Source organism: Callithrix jacchus, chromosome 2 (assembly GCF_049354715.1).
Source record: "Callithrix jacchus isolate 240 chromosome 2, calJac240_pri, whole genome shotgun sequence".
Classification (NCBI taxonomy): Eukaryota; Metazoa; Chordata; class Mammalia; order Primates; family Cebidae; genus Callithrix; species Callithrix jacchus.
Genome location: NC_133503.1, coordinates 9,845,622 through 9,863,920, shown reverse-complemented (window position 1 = coordinate 9,863,920; position 18,299 = coordinate 9,845,622). Strand labels below are relative to the sequence as shown.

General features: G+C 51.3%; 1 protein-coding gene across 1 annotated transcript; it reads left to right on the top strand.

Moving 5' to 3' along the window:
• Nucleotides 1-12,876: 12,876 nt before the first annotated feature.
• TMEM270 (transmembrane protein 270) lies at nucleotides 12,877-17,186 on the top strand. The gene is made up of 3 exons (XM_054247468.2): nucleotides 12,877-12,983; nucleotides 16,264-16,692; nucleotides 16,845-17,186. The coding sequence occupies exons 1-3, from the start codon at nucleotides 12,912-12,914 to the stop codon at nucleotides 17,139-17,141; spliced, it is 798 nt and encodes a 265-aa protein (XP_054103443.2). The 5' UTR covers nucleotides 12,877-12,911; the 3' UTR covers nucleotides 17,142-17,186.
• The last annotated feature ends 1,113 nt before the right edge of the window (nucleotides 17,187-18,299 follow it).

The window sequence follows — 18,299 nt, the reverse complement described above, 5'->3', positions numbered from 1 at the left end:
CACTGGTCTAGAGGACTGTTGTAGGAATCAAGGGTTTGGGGAGGCAGAATTTGGCAGGCTGTCGCAACTGTCTGGGTGGGAGGTCATGGTTACGTGACTTGGGTAGAAGCCATTGACTGGGGAGAGGAGTGGATGAACTTTAGAGATGTTTAGGGGTGGAAGTGTCAGAGGTATTTGAACCAGAGTAACTCCATCTTGAATAGCGGCCGAGTGTAATAAGACTGAGACCTACTGGACTGCATTTCCAGATTTTTTTTTTTTTATGGAATGTCGCTCTGTTGCCCAGGCTGTGCTGCAGTGGCGCAATCTCAGCTCACTGCGACCTCCACCTCCTGCCTTAGCCTCCTGAGTAGCTGGGATTACAGGGGAAAGGCTTCTCAGAAACTCAAAGAATGCGACCATTTGTATCTCACATTCCTGTGACTTGGAGCCCCTCCCCGCCTCCAGTTGTCCCCACCTTTCTGGATGAAACCAATGTCCTTTTTACATATATTGATTGATGTCTCACGTCTCCTAAAATGTATAAAACCAAGCTGTGCCCCAACCACCTTGGGCATATGTGGTCAGAACCTCCTGAGACTGTCACAGGTATGTGTCCTCAACCTTGGCAAAATAAACTTTCTGAATTAACTGAGATCTGTCTCAGATTTCCGGGTTTACAGGGTGAAGAGTAGAATGAACCCTGTAGCGTTGGAAGAGAGTGGGAGACATTAGACATAAATTGGTGGAAAGATGCAGAAATAGACACAAATGTGCGTGTGTATTTGTGAATTTCCCAGCTTTGTCTGCCAAAGCGACCTAAACACCTAACACTTCAGTAGCGATCACCCCACTGAGATTCCAGCTCTTGGTTCTAAAAATGCATTCTTGCCAGGCGTGGTGGCTCATGTGTGTCATTCTGGGACTTTGGGAGGTAGAGGCAGGCGGGTCACCTGAGGCCAGGAGTTCAAGACCAGCCTGGCCAACATGATGAAACTGTTTCTACTAAAAATATAAAAATTAGCTGGGCATGGTGGTGGGCATCTCTAATCCAGCTACTTGGGAGGCTGAGGCAGGAGAATTGCTTGAACCCGGGAGGTGGAGTTGCGGTGAGCCAAGATCACGTGATTGTACTCCAGCCCAGGTGACCAAGCAGGAATTTGTCTTTTTTTTTTTTTTTTTTTTTTTTAAAGCATTCTGAGCTAAAAGGAACCAGAGCTCCTGAGAGAAACAGCTGATTAAATGACTGAAATCTTTGAGGCAGGAAAAGTATGAGATGTGCCTGAAATATCTCGAACTGCAAGTCTTTTCCAGTCCTCCTCCCTGTTCCAGGAACCTGTTCTAGCTTTGGGGCTGGAAGGCCTTTCTCTAACTCATCAAGTTTTCTTTTTCTTCCTCTAATTCTTCAATCCCCTCAAGTCTTCTTAAGTTTTTGAAACCTCACAGCCTTATCAATGTCTTTTGCTGAACATGACCCTCTCACTCAGGGCAGTGAATATCAAGCTCCCCCTCCCCCCAGGTGAGCTGCTGCCAAAGTGAAGGGGTGAGCTTGGGGGGGTTGGGGAAGAGAAAATAGTTTGGGGTGGGAGACGAATTTAAAGGATCCTTTGGCTGCGTGCAGTGGCTCACACCTGTAATCCCAGCACTTCGGGAGGCTGAGGCTGGAGGATCGCTTAAGCCCAGGAGTTTAAGACCAACCTGGGCAACATAGTAAGACCCCACCTCTACAAAAAAATTCAAAAATTAGCTGGGTGTGTTTGTATGTGCCTGTGGTTCCAGCTACTCAGGAGGCTGAGGTGGATCACTTGAACCCAGGAGGTTGAGGTTGCAGGGAGTTAGGATTGTGCCACTGCACTGTAGCCTGAGCAGCAGAGCAGACCCTGCCTAAAAAACACAAGCCCAACCCCAAGTGGTTTAAATATTAGTGGTTTCTTTCATTCCTTCCTTCCTTCCCTCCTCCCTCCCTCCCTCCCTCCCTTCATTCCTTCTTTCCTTCTTTCTTTCTTGAGATGGAGTTTTGCTAAGTGATTTTAATATTAAGGGTTTGGTTTCCTTCCTTCCTTCCTTCCTTCCTTCCTTCCTTCCTTCCTTCCTTCCTTCCTCCCTCCCTCCCTCCCTCCCTCCCTCCCTCCCTCCCTCTCTCTCTCTCTCTCTCTCCCCTTCTCTTTCTTTTCTTTTCTTTCCTTTTTTGAGACGGAGTTTTGCTCTTGTTGCCCAGGCTGGAGTGCAATAGTGTGCTCTCGGCTCACTGCAACCTCCACCTCTCAGGTTCAAGCCATTCTCCTACCTCAGCCTCCCAAGTAGCTGGGATTACAGGCGTTTGCCATCACATCCAGCTAATTTTGTACTTTTAGTAGAGACGGAGTTTCACCATGTTGGTCAGGCTGGTCTCGAACTCCCGACCTCAGTTGGTCTGCATGCCTCAGCTCCCAAAGTGCTGGGATGACAGGCGTGAGCCACTGCAGCTAGCCTATGGATGCGCTTTCTTCTTCTACTTTTTTTTTTTTAAGAAGGAGTTTCACTCTTCTTGCCCAGGCTGCAGTACAATGGTGTGATCTTGGCTCACCGCAGCCTCCACCTCCTGGGTTCAAGTGATTCTCCTGCCTCCTGAGTTGCTGGGATTGCGCCCGCCAACATGCCCGGCTAATTTTGTATTTTTGGTAGAGACGGGGTTTCTCCATGTTAACCAGGCTGGTCTGGAGCTCCTGAACTCAGGTGATCCGCCCACCTCAGCCTCCCAAAGTGCTGGGATGACAGGGGTGAGCCGACGCGCCTGAACTATGGACATGCTTTCTAACCTGAAATGTGCAATGGGAAGTTGTGACTTCAGATTTGCGTTTTACAAAGATGGCTCCAGAAGGCAGCGGGGAGAGCGGGCTGGGCGAACCCCAAGCTCTGAGACTGTTGCAATGACTTGGCAAGAGCTGGAGTGACAAGAGTCAGGGGCTGCTGAGGGGGGGTGACCTTGGTGCCGATGGCGTGTGGAGCTGTTGAGGACCAGATGGCAAAGTCCCGTCCTTGGAGTCTTCCTCCTGCCTCACCTTCTTCACCACCTCCTCCTCACTCTTCTCCCTACCTCTAAGCTTAGGAGCGGCCCCTGGCTCCGTCCTGGGTCTCCTTTCTTCTCTGCCTACGCCCACTTCCGAGGTGATCTCATCTAGTCCCATGGTTTTAAATACTATTTATTTGTGGGTGACTCCCAAATTGATGACTCCTAGTCTTGGCTCTTCCCTGAACTCTGGACATGTCCACCCAGCCATGAAACTAACATCTCCTTGGAGGCCACAGGTCTCTCACTGGCAGCGAGCCCAGACCCGAGAGCGATTCTTTCCACTCCCAAATCGCTCCTCCTCAGGGCCCATCTCTGCAAATGCCCGTGGACCACCTTGCACCCAGGGGCTCAGCTCAAGCTGTTTTTCTCCCCTCCCATGCTCTGGGAGCTCAAACCCTGTGAACTCAAACTATACCAGCCAGGCACAGCAGCTCATTCCTGGAATCCCAGCACTTTGGGAGGCCAAAGTGGATGGATCAGCTGAGATCAGGAGTTCGAGACCAGCCTGGCCAACATGGTGAAACCCCATCTCTACTAAAAATACAAAAATTAGCTGGGCATGGTGGCGGGCACCTGTATTCCCAGCTATGTGGGAGGCTGAGGGAGGAGAATTACTTGAACCTGGGAGGCAGAGGTTGTACTGAGCTGAGATTGTGCCACTGCACTCCAGCCTGGGTAACAGAGCGAGACCGTGTCTGAGAAAAAAAAAAAAAAGAAAAAGAAAAAAAGAGAAAATCTCAAACACACACAAAAGAAGTCTAGTGTAATAACTCCCCATGTATTTGGTAATGAGTGTTTCAATAGTTAACGAACTGTGCCCCACCGGAGTGGCATTTTCTCAGTACTCATCTGATAAGTGGACTCCTCTGCTTCAAACCCAAAGTCCAAGTTCTTTCCTCTGCTGATCTGTACCATCTCTTTTCCTCATCCCGCCACGGTGGCTTCTGCTGTTCCTGGAAAGTGCCAAGGCTGTCAGAGGGCCCTTGCACTGTTTTCCAGCCAGGAAAATCCTCCTACCTTAGTCTCCCGAGGAGCTGGGACTGCAGGTGTGCACCACCACACCCAGCTAATTTTCGATAGTTTTCATAGCAGTAAGGTTTTGCCACGTTGCCCACTCTCCCTTCAACTCTGCTTCAATGGTTTTTTTTTTTTTTGAGATGGAGTCTTGCTCTGTTGCCCAGGCTGGAGTGCAGTGGCGTGATCTCTGCTCACTGCAACCTCTGCCCATCCCCGGTTCAAGCAATTCTCCTGCCTCAGCCTCCTAGGTAGCTGACACTACAGGTGCTCACCACCACGCCCCGCTGATTTTTGTATTTTTAGTAGAGACGGGGTTTCACGTTGTCCAGGCTGGTCTCAAACTCCTGATCTCAGGTGATCTGCCCACCTCCGCCTCCCAAAGCGCTGGGATGACAGGCGTGCGCCCCCGTGCCAGCCTGTTGATGAGCTCTTTCTATGTGTGGATGCACGCGGACTGCGTTCATTTTGCTCATTTCACCACCGATTAGTTATCCCTCAAGCCTCAAGGGACACACCTGGTTGACTTACCCACTTTCCGGGGATAGGATATAATGTTGCCATGCACGTGTCTCTTTGTTCATGAGTAGATGTTTCTGGAAGGAGTGCTTTAACCCACTGGAGGGGAGTGGAAACGATCCAGCCTGTTGTGAAATAGAATGAGTAGGAAGTAGAGCACGCCACATGGAGTAACAGTAACTATTGCTTTGTTAGGGTCTTGCTTCAGTTTCACGTGTGTGTTTAATCAGCAGCTTTGTACAATACTTTTGTTTTCCTTTTCAGAGACAAGGTCTCCTCGCGTTGCCCAGGCTGGAGTGCAGTGGCGAAATCCTAGCTCCTTACAGTCTCAACCTTCTGAGCTCAAGGGATCCACCTGCCTCAGCCTCCCGAGTAGCTGGGATTACAGGCACGCGCCACCATGCCCAGCTAATTTTTTGTATTTTTAGTAGAGACGGGGTTTCACCATGTTGACCAGGATGGTCTCGATCTCTTGACCTCGTGATCCAGCTCGGCCTCCCAAAGTGCTGGGATTACAGTTTTGAGCCACCGTACCTGGCGAATTTTTTGTATTTTTAGTAGAGATGGGGTTTCTCCATGCTGGTCAGGCTGGTCTCAAACTCCCGACCTCAGGTGATCCGCCCACCTCAGCCTCCCAAAGTGCTGGGATTACAGGTGTGAGCCACTGCGCCCGGCCTGTTTAATACAATTCTTAGAATGAGTGGCATCCAGAGACTGAAAGCCAGCAGGGCACTCCTGAGTCAGGGTACAGGCAGTGTCCGAGGCTCTGGTTATCCTACAAACTCATAAACACATGTGTGCCGTGGACGTTTTTGTTTTTGCAGATGAGGGTGAGATCATATCTCACTGTGGTTTCAGTTTGCATTCCTCCCTAATGACTGGTGAGGCTGAACCTCTTGCCACACATGTATTGGCTCCTGGCGTTTCCTTTTCTGTGGATTGCTTTTGCTTTTGTCCATTGGGTCATTTGATTTTTTCCTTTCCCTATTTTTAACTGACAAGGGACAACCGTATGACATGATGTTGTGATATGTGGATGTGTTGTTGAATGACTAAGCAAGCCATGTGACATGTGCGTCACCTCACATATTTACATCATTAATTTGCAGTGAGAACATTAAAAATGTACTCTCTTGGCAACTTTCCTTCCTTCCTCCCTCCCCACCCTCCCTCCTTCCCTCTCTCCCTCCTTCCCTTCCCTTTCCTCCCTTCCCTCTTCCCTTCCCCCTTCCCTTCTCTCCCCTCCCTTTCCCCCTTCCCTTCCCTTCTCTTTCTTCCCCTCCCCTGCCCTCCTCTTCCCCCTTTGCTTTCCTCCCCTCCCTTTCCCTCCCCTCCCTTCCCCTCCCCTTCCCTCCCCTTCCCTTCCCTTCCCTTCCCTCCCTTTCCCTCCCCTCCCTCCCTTACCCCCCCTCCGCTTCCTCCTTTCCCTTCCCCTCCCCTTCCCTTCCCCCTTCCCTTCCCTCCCCTTCCCTTCCTTTCCCTCCCCTCCCCTTCCTCCTTTCCCTTCCCCTTCCCTTCCCCCTGCCCTTCCCTTCCACCGTCCCTTCCTTTCCCTTACCTTCCCCATTCCTTTCTCTTCCCCTTCCCTCCCTTCCCTCCCCCTCCCTCTCCCTTTCCTTCCCTCCTTCTTTCCCTCCCTCCCTTCTTCCTTCCTTCCTTCCCTCCCTCCCTCCCTTCCTCCCTCCTTTTCTTCCTTCCTTCCCTCCCTCCCTCCTCTTCCTTCCTTCCTTCCCTCCCTCCCTCCCTCCCTTCTTCCTTCCTTCTCCCTGCCCCCTTCTCCCTCCCTCCCTCCCTCCCTCCCACCCGCCTGCCAGGGTCTCAGTCTGTGATCCAGGCTCCCTTCTTCCTTCCTTCTCCCTGCCCCCTTCTCCCTCCCTCCCTCCCTCCCTTCCTCCCTCCCTCCCACCTGCCAGGGTCTCAGTCTGTGGTCCAGGCTGGAGTGTAGTTTGCAGTCTCCACTCACTGCAACCTCTGCCATCTGGGCTTAAGCCATGCTCCTACCTCAGCCTTCCAAGTAGCTGGGACTACAGGCAAATGCCACCACGCCTGGCTCATTAATAGAGAAAGGGTCTTGAGATGCTGCCCAGTCTGATCTCCAGCTCCTGAGCTCAAGCAGTCCACCTGCCTTGGCCTCCCAAATTGCTGAGCGAGACCGAAGGCATGAACCACTGCACCTGGCCGGCAATTTCCAGGTGTGCAAGAGATGGTTATCAACTGTAGCTAGCGCGCTGTACAGCAGAGTGCTTGAATTCGCTCCTTCTGGCTAGCCGAAATTCCATGTGGGCCACGTAGTTTTATCTCACCGGTTTGTAGGAGTTCCTTGGATATTTGAGATTCTGGATAGTTTGCGGGCTGTGAACATTTCTCTCAGCCTGTCACAGCCTTTGCCTTTGCTCGGTGACTTGGGCCAGGACAGTGGTGGCGGCTGGTGGCGGCTGTGAGGGGCTCCAGGACTTCTTTCAACAATACAGTTTATTATTTATTGATTGATTTATTGAGACACAGTCTTGCTCTGTCACCCAGGCTGGAGTGCAGTGGTGTGATCTTGGCTCACTGCAACCTCCGCCTCCCGGGTTCAAGCGATTCTCCTGCCTCAGCCTCCCAAGTAGCTGGGATTACAGGCATGTGCCACCAGTCATGGCTAAATTTTGTATTTTTAGTAGACATGGGGTTTGACCATGTTGGCCAGGCTGGTCTTGAACTCCTGACCTGAAGTGATTCACCTGCCTTTGCCTCCCAAAGTGCTGGGATTACAGGCGTGAGCCACCACCCCCGGCCCACAGTATGGTTTAAACAAAGAGGTGAGGGGGCCCTGAGGAATATTTTCTTTTCTCTTTCTTTTTTATTTTTTGAGACGGAGTCTCGCTCTGTCTACTAGGCTGGAGTGTAGCAGCTCGATCTCGGCTCACCACTACCTCCGCCTGCCGGGTTCAAGTGATTCTCCTGCCTCAGCCTCCCGAGTAGCTGGGACTACAGGCATGCACATCACCACACCCAGATAATTTTTGTCCAGGTACTTGGGAGGCTGACTTGGGAGAATCGCTTGAATCTGGGAGGCGGAGGTTGCAGTGAGCCTAGATCGTTCCACTGCGCTCCAGCCTGGGTGACAGAGTGAGACTCTGTCTCAAAACAAAACAGAACAAAAATAAAAAGAGCAAGTAGAGGAAGAAGGAGCGGATGAGGAGGGATGGGGTGCTGGGAGAATATTCCACAGAAAGATCTGGGAGAGCTGGCAGAAAACAAGTGCCTGAAACTTTGTTTCTGAACAAATTAATCAACAAATGAATCGGCGAATGTTATGAATAATGCCCGTTGCTGGTTTTTAATATGTTGATTAGTTTAACATTTATTTATTTTTGAGACACAGTCTTGCTCTGTCACCCAGGCTGGAGTACAGTGGCACAGTCACAGCTCACTGCAGCCTCAACCTCTTAGGCTTAAACCATCCTCCCTCCACAGCCTCCTGAGCAGCTGGGACTACAGGCACACACTACACTCCTGTTTTTTGTGTGTTTTTTTTTGTAGAGACAGGGGTCTTATGTTGCTCAGGCTGGCTTTGACCTCCTAGGCTTAAGCGATCCTCCTGCCTCAGCCTCCCAAAGTGCTGGGATTACAGGTGTGAGCCACCGCACGGGGCCTGTATATATGCCATTTTGCCCATTTATCGGCACTCTTATTTTGGGATGAACAATAGTTTTGAAACATGAGATGGTTTGACAACTTTATATCCTTTTAAAAACATTTTTTTTTTTTTTTTTGAGACATAGTCTCACTCTGTCACCAGGCTGGAGTGCAGTGACGCGATCTTGGTTCACTGCAACCTCCACCTCCTGGGTTCAAGCAATTCTTCCGCCTCAGCCTCCTGAGTAGCTGGGACTACAGGCGCGCACCATTGTGCCTGGCTAATTTTTGTATTTTTAGTAAAGACAGGTGTCACCATGTTGGCGAGGCTGGTCTCTAACTCTTGACCTCGTAATCCTCCTGCCTTGGCCTCCCAACGTGTAAAAACGTTTAAAAAAAAAAATCATCCTTGGTTTTGGCTGACACAAATAAATAAATAAAAAATAAATGTTTTTAAAGTATTTCCTTTTGTTTTTATTTAAAATTTTTGAATTAATTTTAAGATAGCAAAGGTTTTTCTTTGCATTTGGCAGTGGGCTTTTTAAACTAAATTTAAAATCATGTTGGGATTCCAAGTGAATTGCCTGAAAACAGTTTGGTTGCAGTGACGATTTCCACACAGTGGTTTGTGAGTTAGTACAGGTTTTGCACCCTGGCTGGTTTCTTTTTACAAATTTACACTCACGTGAAAGCAATTTTGTTTCTAAAAATTGTCGAATTCCTTTTCTTTCACAGATACGGACTTCATTACTCATCCGCCCCCAGGGGCCGTCAAAGGCCCGACAGCGACCAGATTTCACTGGTTTCTCCCCACAACTTTCCCTGCCTGGTTCTAAGTATTTTCCACGTTTACAGATAAGGACGATTGGTGCAAAAACTCAACAAGGTTATCGCCGTGTACCAGCTCTGTTCATAAGTTTGCCGTCTCCCATCAGCTTCTTTAACCAGGATACAGTCCTTCATGCCTTCATTGCTGTATGATATTTTCTTTTTCTTTTTCAGATGGAGTCTTGCTCTGTCCCGAAGGCTGCACTGCAGTGGCACGATCTCAGCTCAGTTGCAACCTCCGCCTCCTGGGTTCAAGCAATTCTCCCGCCTCAGCCTCCTGAGTAGCTGGGATTACAGGCACGCAACACCATGCCCAGCTAATTTTTTGTTCTTTTAGTAGAGATGGGGTTTCACCATGTTGACCAGGATGGTCTCGATCTCTTGACCTCATGATCCACCCACCTCAGCCTCCCAAAGTGCTGGGATTACAGGCTTGAGCCACCGCGCCTGGCCTCTTTCATTGCTTTTTAATCATTATTTTCGAATGTAAGTGGCTTGGATAAAACCATCTTTAGAAAGAAGAAATGCAGGCCAAGAGTGGTGGCTTACACCTGTAATCCCAGTACTTTGGGAGGCTGCGGTGGGAGGATCTCTTGAGCCCGGGAGTTTGAGATCTTCCTGGGCAACTTAGTGAGACCCCATCTCTACACAAATAATAATAATAATAATAAAAAGTAGCCAGGTATGATGGCACATGCCTGTAGCCCACCTACTCAGGAGGCTGAGGCAGGAGAATCATTTAAAGCCAAGGGTTCAAGAATAGCCTGGGCAACAGAGCAAGATCCCCCTCTCTTAAAAAAAAATATTTATTTATTTGTTTGTTTGTTTGTTTATATCTATCTGTCTATCTAGGCAGCGTCTCCTCTCTGTTGCCAGGCTGGAGTGCAGTGGCAAAATCTCGGCTCACTGCAACCTCTGCCTCTTAGGTTCAAGGGATCATCCTGCCTCAGCCTACCTAGTAGCTGAGATTACAGGCACGCGCCACCATGCCTGACTCATTTTTGTATTTTTAGTAGAGAAGGGGTTTCACCATGTTGGCCAGGCTGGCCTCGAACGCCTGACCTTGTGATCCACCCGACTCAGTCTCCCAAAGCGCTGGGATTATAGGAGTGAGCCACAGTGCCGGGCTGTTTTTTCTTTTCTTTTTCCAACGACAAACAAAAAGAAAGAAGAAATACCATGCTCCAATAAGTATACAGGCATATTCTTTTTGTGTAGTTTTTGGCAAAAAAAAAAAAAAAAAAAAAGTGAAGATTTGCAACAAAATGAAGTTTTAACTTAGGAACATGAAATAAAAAAGATTTTGGTCCTGATAATTTCTCCGTGGTTTTGCCTCCAGCACCCCAGGCATGACGGGACCTGCACAGGGCGAGCTCCTGGGGGTGGCGTGACGTTGCTGTTACTGGGAAATCAGCCTCACAGGCCCGGGGACAAGCGAGTCACTGGGAACTCTCCACCCACCTGCGCGGGGCGTCTGGGCACGCGCCGGTGTCTGCTGCCCCCGCGCGGCCGTGCTGCAGTCCTGCGCCCCCAGGGGGCGCACCAGAGAACCGATGGGCACCCGGCTGCTTCCTGCTGCTCCTCTGACCCTGGGTCCTGGGGCGGAGAAGGGCAGAGGCCGGTGAATGGCGCCCCCCGGCGTTGTGCAAGGCAGAGACTACTGATAATTGGGGTTTCTTGCCTGCCTGCTACCCTGCAAAGTGAAACTCCCAGGCCACACAGAGCAATAATGCACGGATGGCCTTGAACCTGGTGCTAAGAAAGAGAAGGGCGCAGGCAGGCGGGAAGTTTGGACTGAGGGTTCAAGGCTCCCAGTTGATTGATCTACAGTGGAGGCTCCTCCCACAGACGGTCCTGCTGCCTTCAGGTGCAACCCGGTGGGTAGGACCATTATTCATTTCTTTCTTTTTCTCGGACAGGATCCTACTTTGACACCCAGGCTGGAGTGCAGTGGCACAATCATGGCTCACTGCAGACTCAACCTCATGGGTTCAAGCGACCCTTCTGCCTCAGCCTCCCAAGTAACTGGGACTACAGGCATGTGCCACCATGCCCGGCTAACTTTTGAATGCTTTGTAAAGATGGGGTCTTACTATATTGCCCAGACTGCCTCTCTCCTCAAACCTACTCCTCTCTCCCCCGCCCCCACTTGGCGGGCAGCACTGCCATCTGTCCATCACTCGAGTCTTCTGCTGTGGGGGGTATCGCTGGCCCCGTCTCGCTTTACCTCTTTTCCTGCTCATTCCACTGCTGGGATGCAAATCTCTATGTGTCCTTCATGTTTCTGTATGTCTTGTGAGTGAGGCACTAATGGAGGCCTTTTGCCCTGGACTTTCTTTTCCAGGACATCTGTGTATCAGACAACCTTGAAAGATATAGATAGCGTCTCCCTCCGGGGCAAAAGGAAGCCCTGCTCACTGCTCATTAGAAAAGATTTGGGTTTCCTGGCCGGGCGTGGTGACTCATGCCTGTAATCCATCACAAAAAAAAAGAAAAAAGAAAAAGAAAGAAAGGCCGGTGCAGTGGGGGGCTCACACCTGTAATCTCAGCGCTTTGGGAGGCTGAGGCAGGTGAATCACCTGACGTCAGGAGTTCGAAACCAGCCTGGCCAACGTGGAAAAATTCTGTCTCTACTAAAAGTACAAAAAAAATTAGCTGGGCATGGTGGTAGGTGCCTATAATCCCAGCTACTTGGGAGGCTGAGGCAGGAGAATCCCTTGAACCTGGGAGGTGGAGGTTGTGGTGAGCCAAGATTGCACCACTGTGCTGGGTGACAGAGCAAGGCTACATCTGAAAAGCAAAGAGAAAAGAAAATAAAAGATTTGGGTTCCCCAAGCTCAGACTTCCTCTTCCTCTCTTGTAACACACCCACCTGGGGTGCTGCAGGCACCACCTGGCCTTGTCACGTCACTCTGTGGGATTTGGGGCTCAGGGAATGAATGCAAAATGCTTACACTCTAGTTCACTGCTATCGCCGTGAGTGACGTTGTTTGCTCTCTGACCCGGGAGTCTCGTGTCTTCCTGTGGCAGCCATGGAGCTTGGCTGGGTAACTTGTTAACATGCAAGTGGGCAACGTCTCAGATCATCGCGGGTCTTGACATCCTCCAATTCTCTCTGTTGTCCCGGCTATAGGTTTCTGGCATCTGCCGTCTCCATTCCCAGGGCCTCGGCCCTGGTCAAGGCTCCGTCATTACAGGCCTGGGGTTTTTCTGTTCTGGATCCTGGGGATCAGCTCGAGTTGCCTGAACTCAAACCCTGCTCATGAACACATCTGTCCTTGCCTCACTTTCTCTCTTCCCAAGGACGCTTGCAGGGCCCATGCCCCATATAAACTCCTGGGACTTAAATTTTTTTTTTCTTTGTTTAGAGATAGGATCTTGCTCTGTCACCCAGGCGAGAGTGATCCTGGCTCACTGCAGCCTCTATCTTCTGGGCTCAAGTGATTCTCCCACCTTAGCCTCCCGTGTAGCTGGGACTACCGGGGCACACCACCACAGCTGACTATTTCTTTCCTTTTTTTTTTTTTTTTTTTTTTTCTGTAGAGATACAGTCTTGCTATGTTGCCTATGCTGGTCTGAAACTCCTGGCCTCAAGCGATCCTCCTACCTTGGCCTCCCAGAGCCTTGGGATTACAGACATGAACTCTTTCCTAGGTGGCACTTGAATTCCTGTTCCAAGCTCTGGAGAAATCTGACCCAAAGAAAGCTTTGCTTAAAGACCTTCTTGGCCACATTGGGGTCAGACTTGGACTGAGGTTTGAAGCAGTAGAGCGGCTGGAGCCAGGTAAAGGCGGGGGTCTCTTGTGGCAACTGGGTCCCCATGGTAACTTGGCCCCACCCTGTGGCATCTGTGAGGTCATCCTGCTTCTCCCAGCTGGAGGAGGAGGGGAGGCCAGACATGGAGACCATTCCTCCGGTCAGATCCAGCCTTTTGGGGCTTCTCTTGCAGGCCGTGAGGCTCTCAGTACTGGTGAGTGGGGGGTAGAGGTAAGTGGGGTGGAGACCACACACCAGGCCCTTTACAAAGCCACCTCGGAGCTGCCGGACCCGAGCCTTGCCTGTCCCGTCCAGTGGAACTAGGTGGGCTGCCTGACTTCCAGAATAATCTGACAGCTCCCAGAAACCCCACCCCAAACTTCAGTGCTGAAATTTTCTTTTCTTTTTTTTTTTTTTTTTTTTTTTGAGACGGAGTTTCGCTCTTGTTACCCAGGCTGGAGTGCAATGGCGCGATCTCGGCTCACCGCAACCTCCGCCTCCTGGGTTCAGGCAATTCTCCTGCCTCAGCCTCCCGAGCAGCTGGGATTACAGGCACGCGCCACCGTGCCCAGCTAATTTTTATATTTTTAGTAGAGGCGGGGTTTCACCATGTTGACCAGGATGGTCTCGATCTCTTGACCTCATGATCCACCTGCCTTGGCCTCCTAAAGTGCTGGGATTACAGGCATGAGCCACTGCGCCCGGCTCTTTTATTTATTTAGAGACAGCATCTTGCTGTGTGACCAGGCTGGAGTGCAGTGGTGCCATCTCAGCTCACTACAGCCTCCAACTCCCGGGCTCAAGTACTCCTCCCCACTCAGCCTCTAAGTAGCTGGGACTATAGGTGTGCCTTACCACACCTGACTAATTTTTGTATTTTGTAGAGACGGTGTCTCACTATGATGCCCAGGCTGGTCTCCAACTCCTGGCCTCACGTGATGCTCCCACCTCAGCCTCCCGAGGTGCTGGGATTATAGGCGTGAGCTACTTCATCTGGTGGAATTTTCTCTGTTGAGGGTCACTCCTGTGGGTGATTCATTGTTTTTCCCATTTTTTTCTTGAGATGGAGTCTCGCTCTGTCGCCCAGGCTGGAGTGCAGTGGTGCGATCTCAGCTCACTGCAACCTCTGCCTTCTGGGTTCAAGTGATTCTCCTGCCTCAGCCTCCCAAGAAGCTGGGACTACAGGTGCGTGCTACCATGCCTGGCTAATTTTTGTATTTTTAGTAGAGACACAGTTTCACCATGTTTGCCATGTTGGTTTCGAACTCCTGACCTCCTGATCCATCTGCCTCGGCCCCCCAAAGTGCTGGGATTACAGACATGAACCACCATGCCCCACCTCTCATTCATTTTTTTTAAACATGCAAAAGCTTGTGGTTGGGGTCACAGCTCGGTAACACTTAGGAGGCCGAGGTGGGAGGATAGATGGAGCCTGGGAGGCCAAGGCTGCAGTGAGCCATGATTGTATAATACGGTGCAGCAGAGAAAGACAGACAGCATTAGATTTGCATCTCGGCTGTTTCACTCTCTACCTATGTGACTTTGGGCAAACCACTTCACCATTCTGAGCCTCTGCTTCCTCTCTTATATAAATGATCTCAGCCAGTGGTGGTGGCTGAGGCCTGTAATCCAGGCACTTTGGGAGGCTGAAGCGGACAGATCACAAGGTCAAGAGATCGAGACCATCCTGACCGAGATGGTGAAACCCCGTCTTTACTAAAATTAAAAAAATTAGCGGGGCATGGTGGGTGCCTGTAGTCCCAGCTACTCGGGAGGCTGAGATAGGAGAATCGTTTGAACCTGGGAGGCGGAGGTTGCAGTGAGCTGAGATCATGCCACTGCACTCCAGCCTGATGACGGGGCAACACTCCATCTCAAAAAACAATCTTCTAGGATCATGTGGGGTATCATAGGGTTCCCTCCTCCCTGGCCTCAGCACCACAGCCTGGGAGGTCCTATTCCCACCTCCACCCTAGTTCTTCTCCTTGCTGCACCCCTTGGTCTCAGCAAAGCTGTACCCTCCATGCCCCCAGCTCTGCAAATCCAGCCCGTGAGTCAGGGGCATGCAGTCAATCTCAGATGGCGGGCCTGTGGACACCAGCATGGGGGGTTCCCGGTGGGTGGACTGGTGTCACTCAAGGGCTGGGGGCTTTCTAGCTCTGATGAAAGGTCTTTCAACTCCAGGACTCAAGAACAGCTTCGCCCCTAACCCGAGTCCTGCAGTGTCTCAGTGAATGGGAGGCACCATTGTCCAACTGGTCACCCAGATCAGAAATCTGAAAATCTTTTTTTTTTTTTTTTTTTTGAGACAGAGTCTCACTTTGTTGCCCAGGCTGGAGTACAGTGGTGTGATCTTGGCTTGCTGCAACCTCTGCCTCCTGGGTTCAAGTGACTGTCCGGCCTCAGCCTCCTGAGTAGCTGGGATTACAGGCACCATCATGACCGGCTTTTTGTTTGTTTTGAGACGGAGTCTCGTTCTGTCTTCTGTTGCCAAGGCTGGAGTGTTCTGTCTCCGGTCACCCAGGCTGGAGTGCAGTGGTGCCATCTCGGCTTACTGAAACCTCCGCCTCCCGGGTTCAAGCAATTTTCTGCCTCAGCCTCCTGAGTAGCTGGGATTACAGGCACCCGCCACCACACCTGGCTAAATTTTGTATTTCTAGTAGAGATGGGGTTTCACCATCTTGGCCAGGATGGTCTTGAACTCCTGACCTTGTGATCTACCAGCCTTGGCCTCCCAAAGTGCTGGGATTATAGGTGTCAGCCACCGAGCCTGGCCATTTTTTTTTTAAAAATAGAGATGGGGTTTCATCACATTGGCTAGACCGATCTCCAACTCCTGACCTTGTGATCTGCCCAACTTGGCCTCCCAAAGTGCTGAGATTACAGGTGTGAGCCACTGTGCCCAGCGAGGTCCTGTTTCTTAAAAAAAGAAAAATCCAATGGAAGGGAACCCAAATATAATATGAAACACCTTCTAAAATTCCCCCCTCGGAATGGAGTCCTTAAAAGTGGACAGAGTTCATCCTTGCACAAGGAGGGAGCTGAGGCCTTGGGGTGGGGATCTGGCTCACGGTGGTCCAGCAGCTTCACCTCTGCAGTAACAGTGGGGCTCCTGGCCTGGCGCGGTGGCTCACGTCTATAATCCCAGCATTTTGGGAGGCCGATGCGGGCAAATCACCTGAGGTCAGCAGTTTGAACCAGCCTGGCCAACATGGAGAAAACCCGTCTCTACTAAAAATGCAAAAAAAGTTAGCCGGGCGTGGTGGCAGGCACCTGAAATCCCAGCTAGCTACTCAGGAGGCTGAGGCAAGAAAATTGCTTAAACCCAGGAGTTGGAGGTTGCAGTGAGCTGAGATGGCGCCATTGCACTCCAGCCTGGGCGACAGAGCAAAACGCCATCTTGGAAAAAAAAAAGAATTATTAAAAAAAAAAGTGGGGTCCCTGCCCCAGGAGGGTGATGATGAGTGAGACCCCCTCTCTCTCTTCTCCTGCAGTTGGCTCAGAACCGAGATCACCTCTACAATTTCCTGCTCCTCAAGATCAACCTCTTCAACCACTGGGTGTCAGGGCTGGCCCAGGAGGCTGGGGAGACCTGTAACTGGCAGACCCACCTACCCCTGGGAGTTGCAGCCTGCCCTCTGGGCCAGGCTCTCCAGGTTGGGCTGGCTCTGATACAGGTCCCTGTCTGGCTGGTACTGCAGGGACCCAGGCTGATGTGGGCTGGTATTCGGGATGGCACCAGGGTCCTGGGCCTGGCCTTGCTGGGTGCCTGGGAGCGGCTGGGCCTGTCTCTGGCCATCTGGACAGACCTGCTTTTGTTGTGTCTGCATGGCCTGATGCTGGTGGCCTTGCTACTGGTGGTGGTCACCTGGAGAGTGTGTCAGAAGGCCCGCTGCTCCCAACTGGGCTGGCAGCTCAGTAAGGTGGGTGGTCTAGGGGTGCGGCTGGGCTGTGGAGGGGAGGCCTGGGGTGCTGGGTGTGGCCAGGGCTGGCTGGGCTGGGGGGCGGGCAGAGCCAAGCAGTTTAACCCTATGGGCTGGTAAGGGCCATCTGTCCACCTGTCTCCCTGTTCCAGGCCTTGCAAGTGAACTGGCTGGTGAGGGAGTTCCTGGCACAGCTGAGACGCCTGTATTGGTGGATGGAGACTATGATTGCACTCGCCTCCTGGCACCTGGCCTATCTCATCACCTGGACCACCTGCCTGGCCTCCCACCTGCTGCAGGCTGCCTTTGAGCACACCACCCAGCTGGCCCAGGCCCAGGAGCTTGAACCCCGGGAGGCCTTGGAGTCTTCCTTGCTGCCTTCACTGTCTGGGTCCTTGGCCTCAGAGTCTGGACCAGTTTTGCCAGAGCAAGGAAATCCCAGAGAATAAATGTATCCCCAACTGCCTCTCCCGGTCTGGCCTGGCCTACGGTCTCACTCCCTCTTCCCTAATGGGCTGGAGAGACGTTGTGTGAGTGATGTGCACGTGTGTGCGTGCATGTGAGCCCAGGGCCGTCCTCTGGGAAGGAAATCACATTCTGTCAGCATCTTCTATGGGCCAGATATCAGCCATCTCAGACAATTTACTCATACTTTGGTTTAAATCTCCTAGCAACATGGCATCGGCTTTGACTACACCATTTACAGCCGAGAAAATTGAGCCTCCGAAGGTTGAACTTTCCCAAGGTCACAGTCTGTCGAGGGCGGAGCCAGCACTGGCTCTCTAGACTTTTTGTTTCCCAGAATTCTTAGCTTTCTCTAGGTGCTTGCCCGCAGTTCTCAGAAGTATTGGTGCCCAGGGCTTTAGGAGAGATGGACAGTTAGAGACTTTGACCTCTAGGGGGTGCCAGGCCCTCACATTTCAGAGATTTAGCAACTTCCTTTGAGAAGCAGTTGTGAGCCAGGCTTCAGTAATCCCGTTCATTCACTCACTTGGCCACTCATCCATCCACTTAACCACCCACCTACAAAGCCACCCACAGAACCATCCATCCACCTACCCACCAATCCATTCACCAACTCGTCCATTCACCTGCCCATCCACCCACACATCCACCCATCCATCTGTCCACTCATCTGTTCTTCCATGCATCCATCCATCATCCATTCACCAACCCACCCACCCACCCAACCATCCACCCACCCACCCACTAACCCACACATTCACCCACCCACCCATTCATCCATCATCCATCCATGCATCCACCCATCCACCCACCCACCAACCCACACATTCACCCACCCACCCATTCATCCATCATCCATCCATGCATCCACCCACCCACCCACCCACCAAACCACACATTCACCCACCCACTCATCCATCCATCCATCCATCCACCCACCAACCCACACATTCACCCACCCACTCATCCATCCATCCATCCATCCATCATCCATCCATCATCCATCCATCCATCCATCCATCCATCCATCCATCCATCATCCATCCATCCATCCATCATCCATCCATCCATCATCCATCCATCATCCATCCATCCATCCATCCACCCACCCACTGATCCATTTACTCATCCATCCATCCACT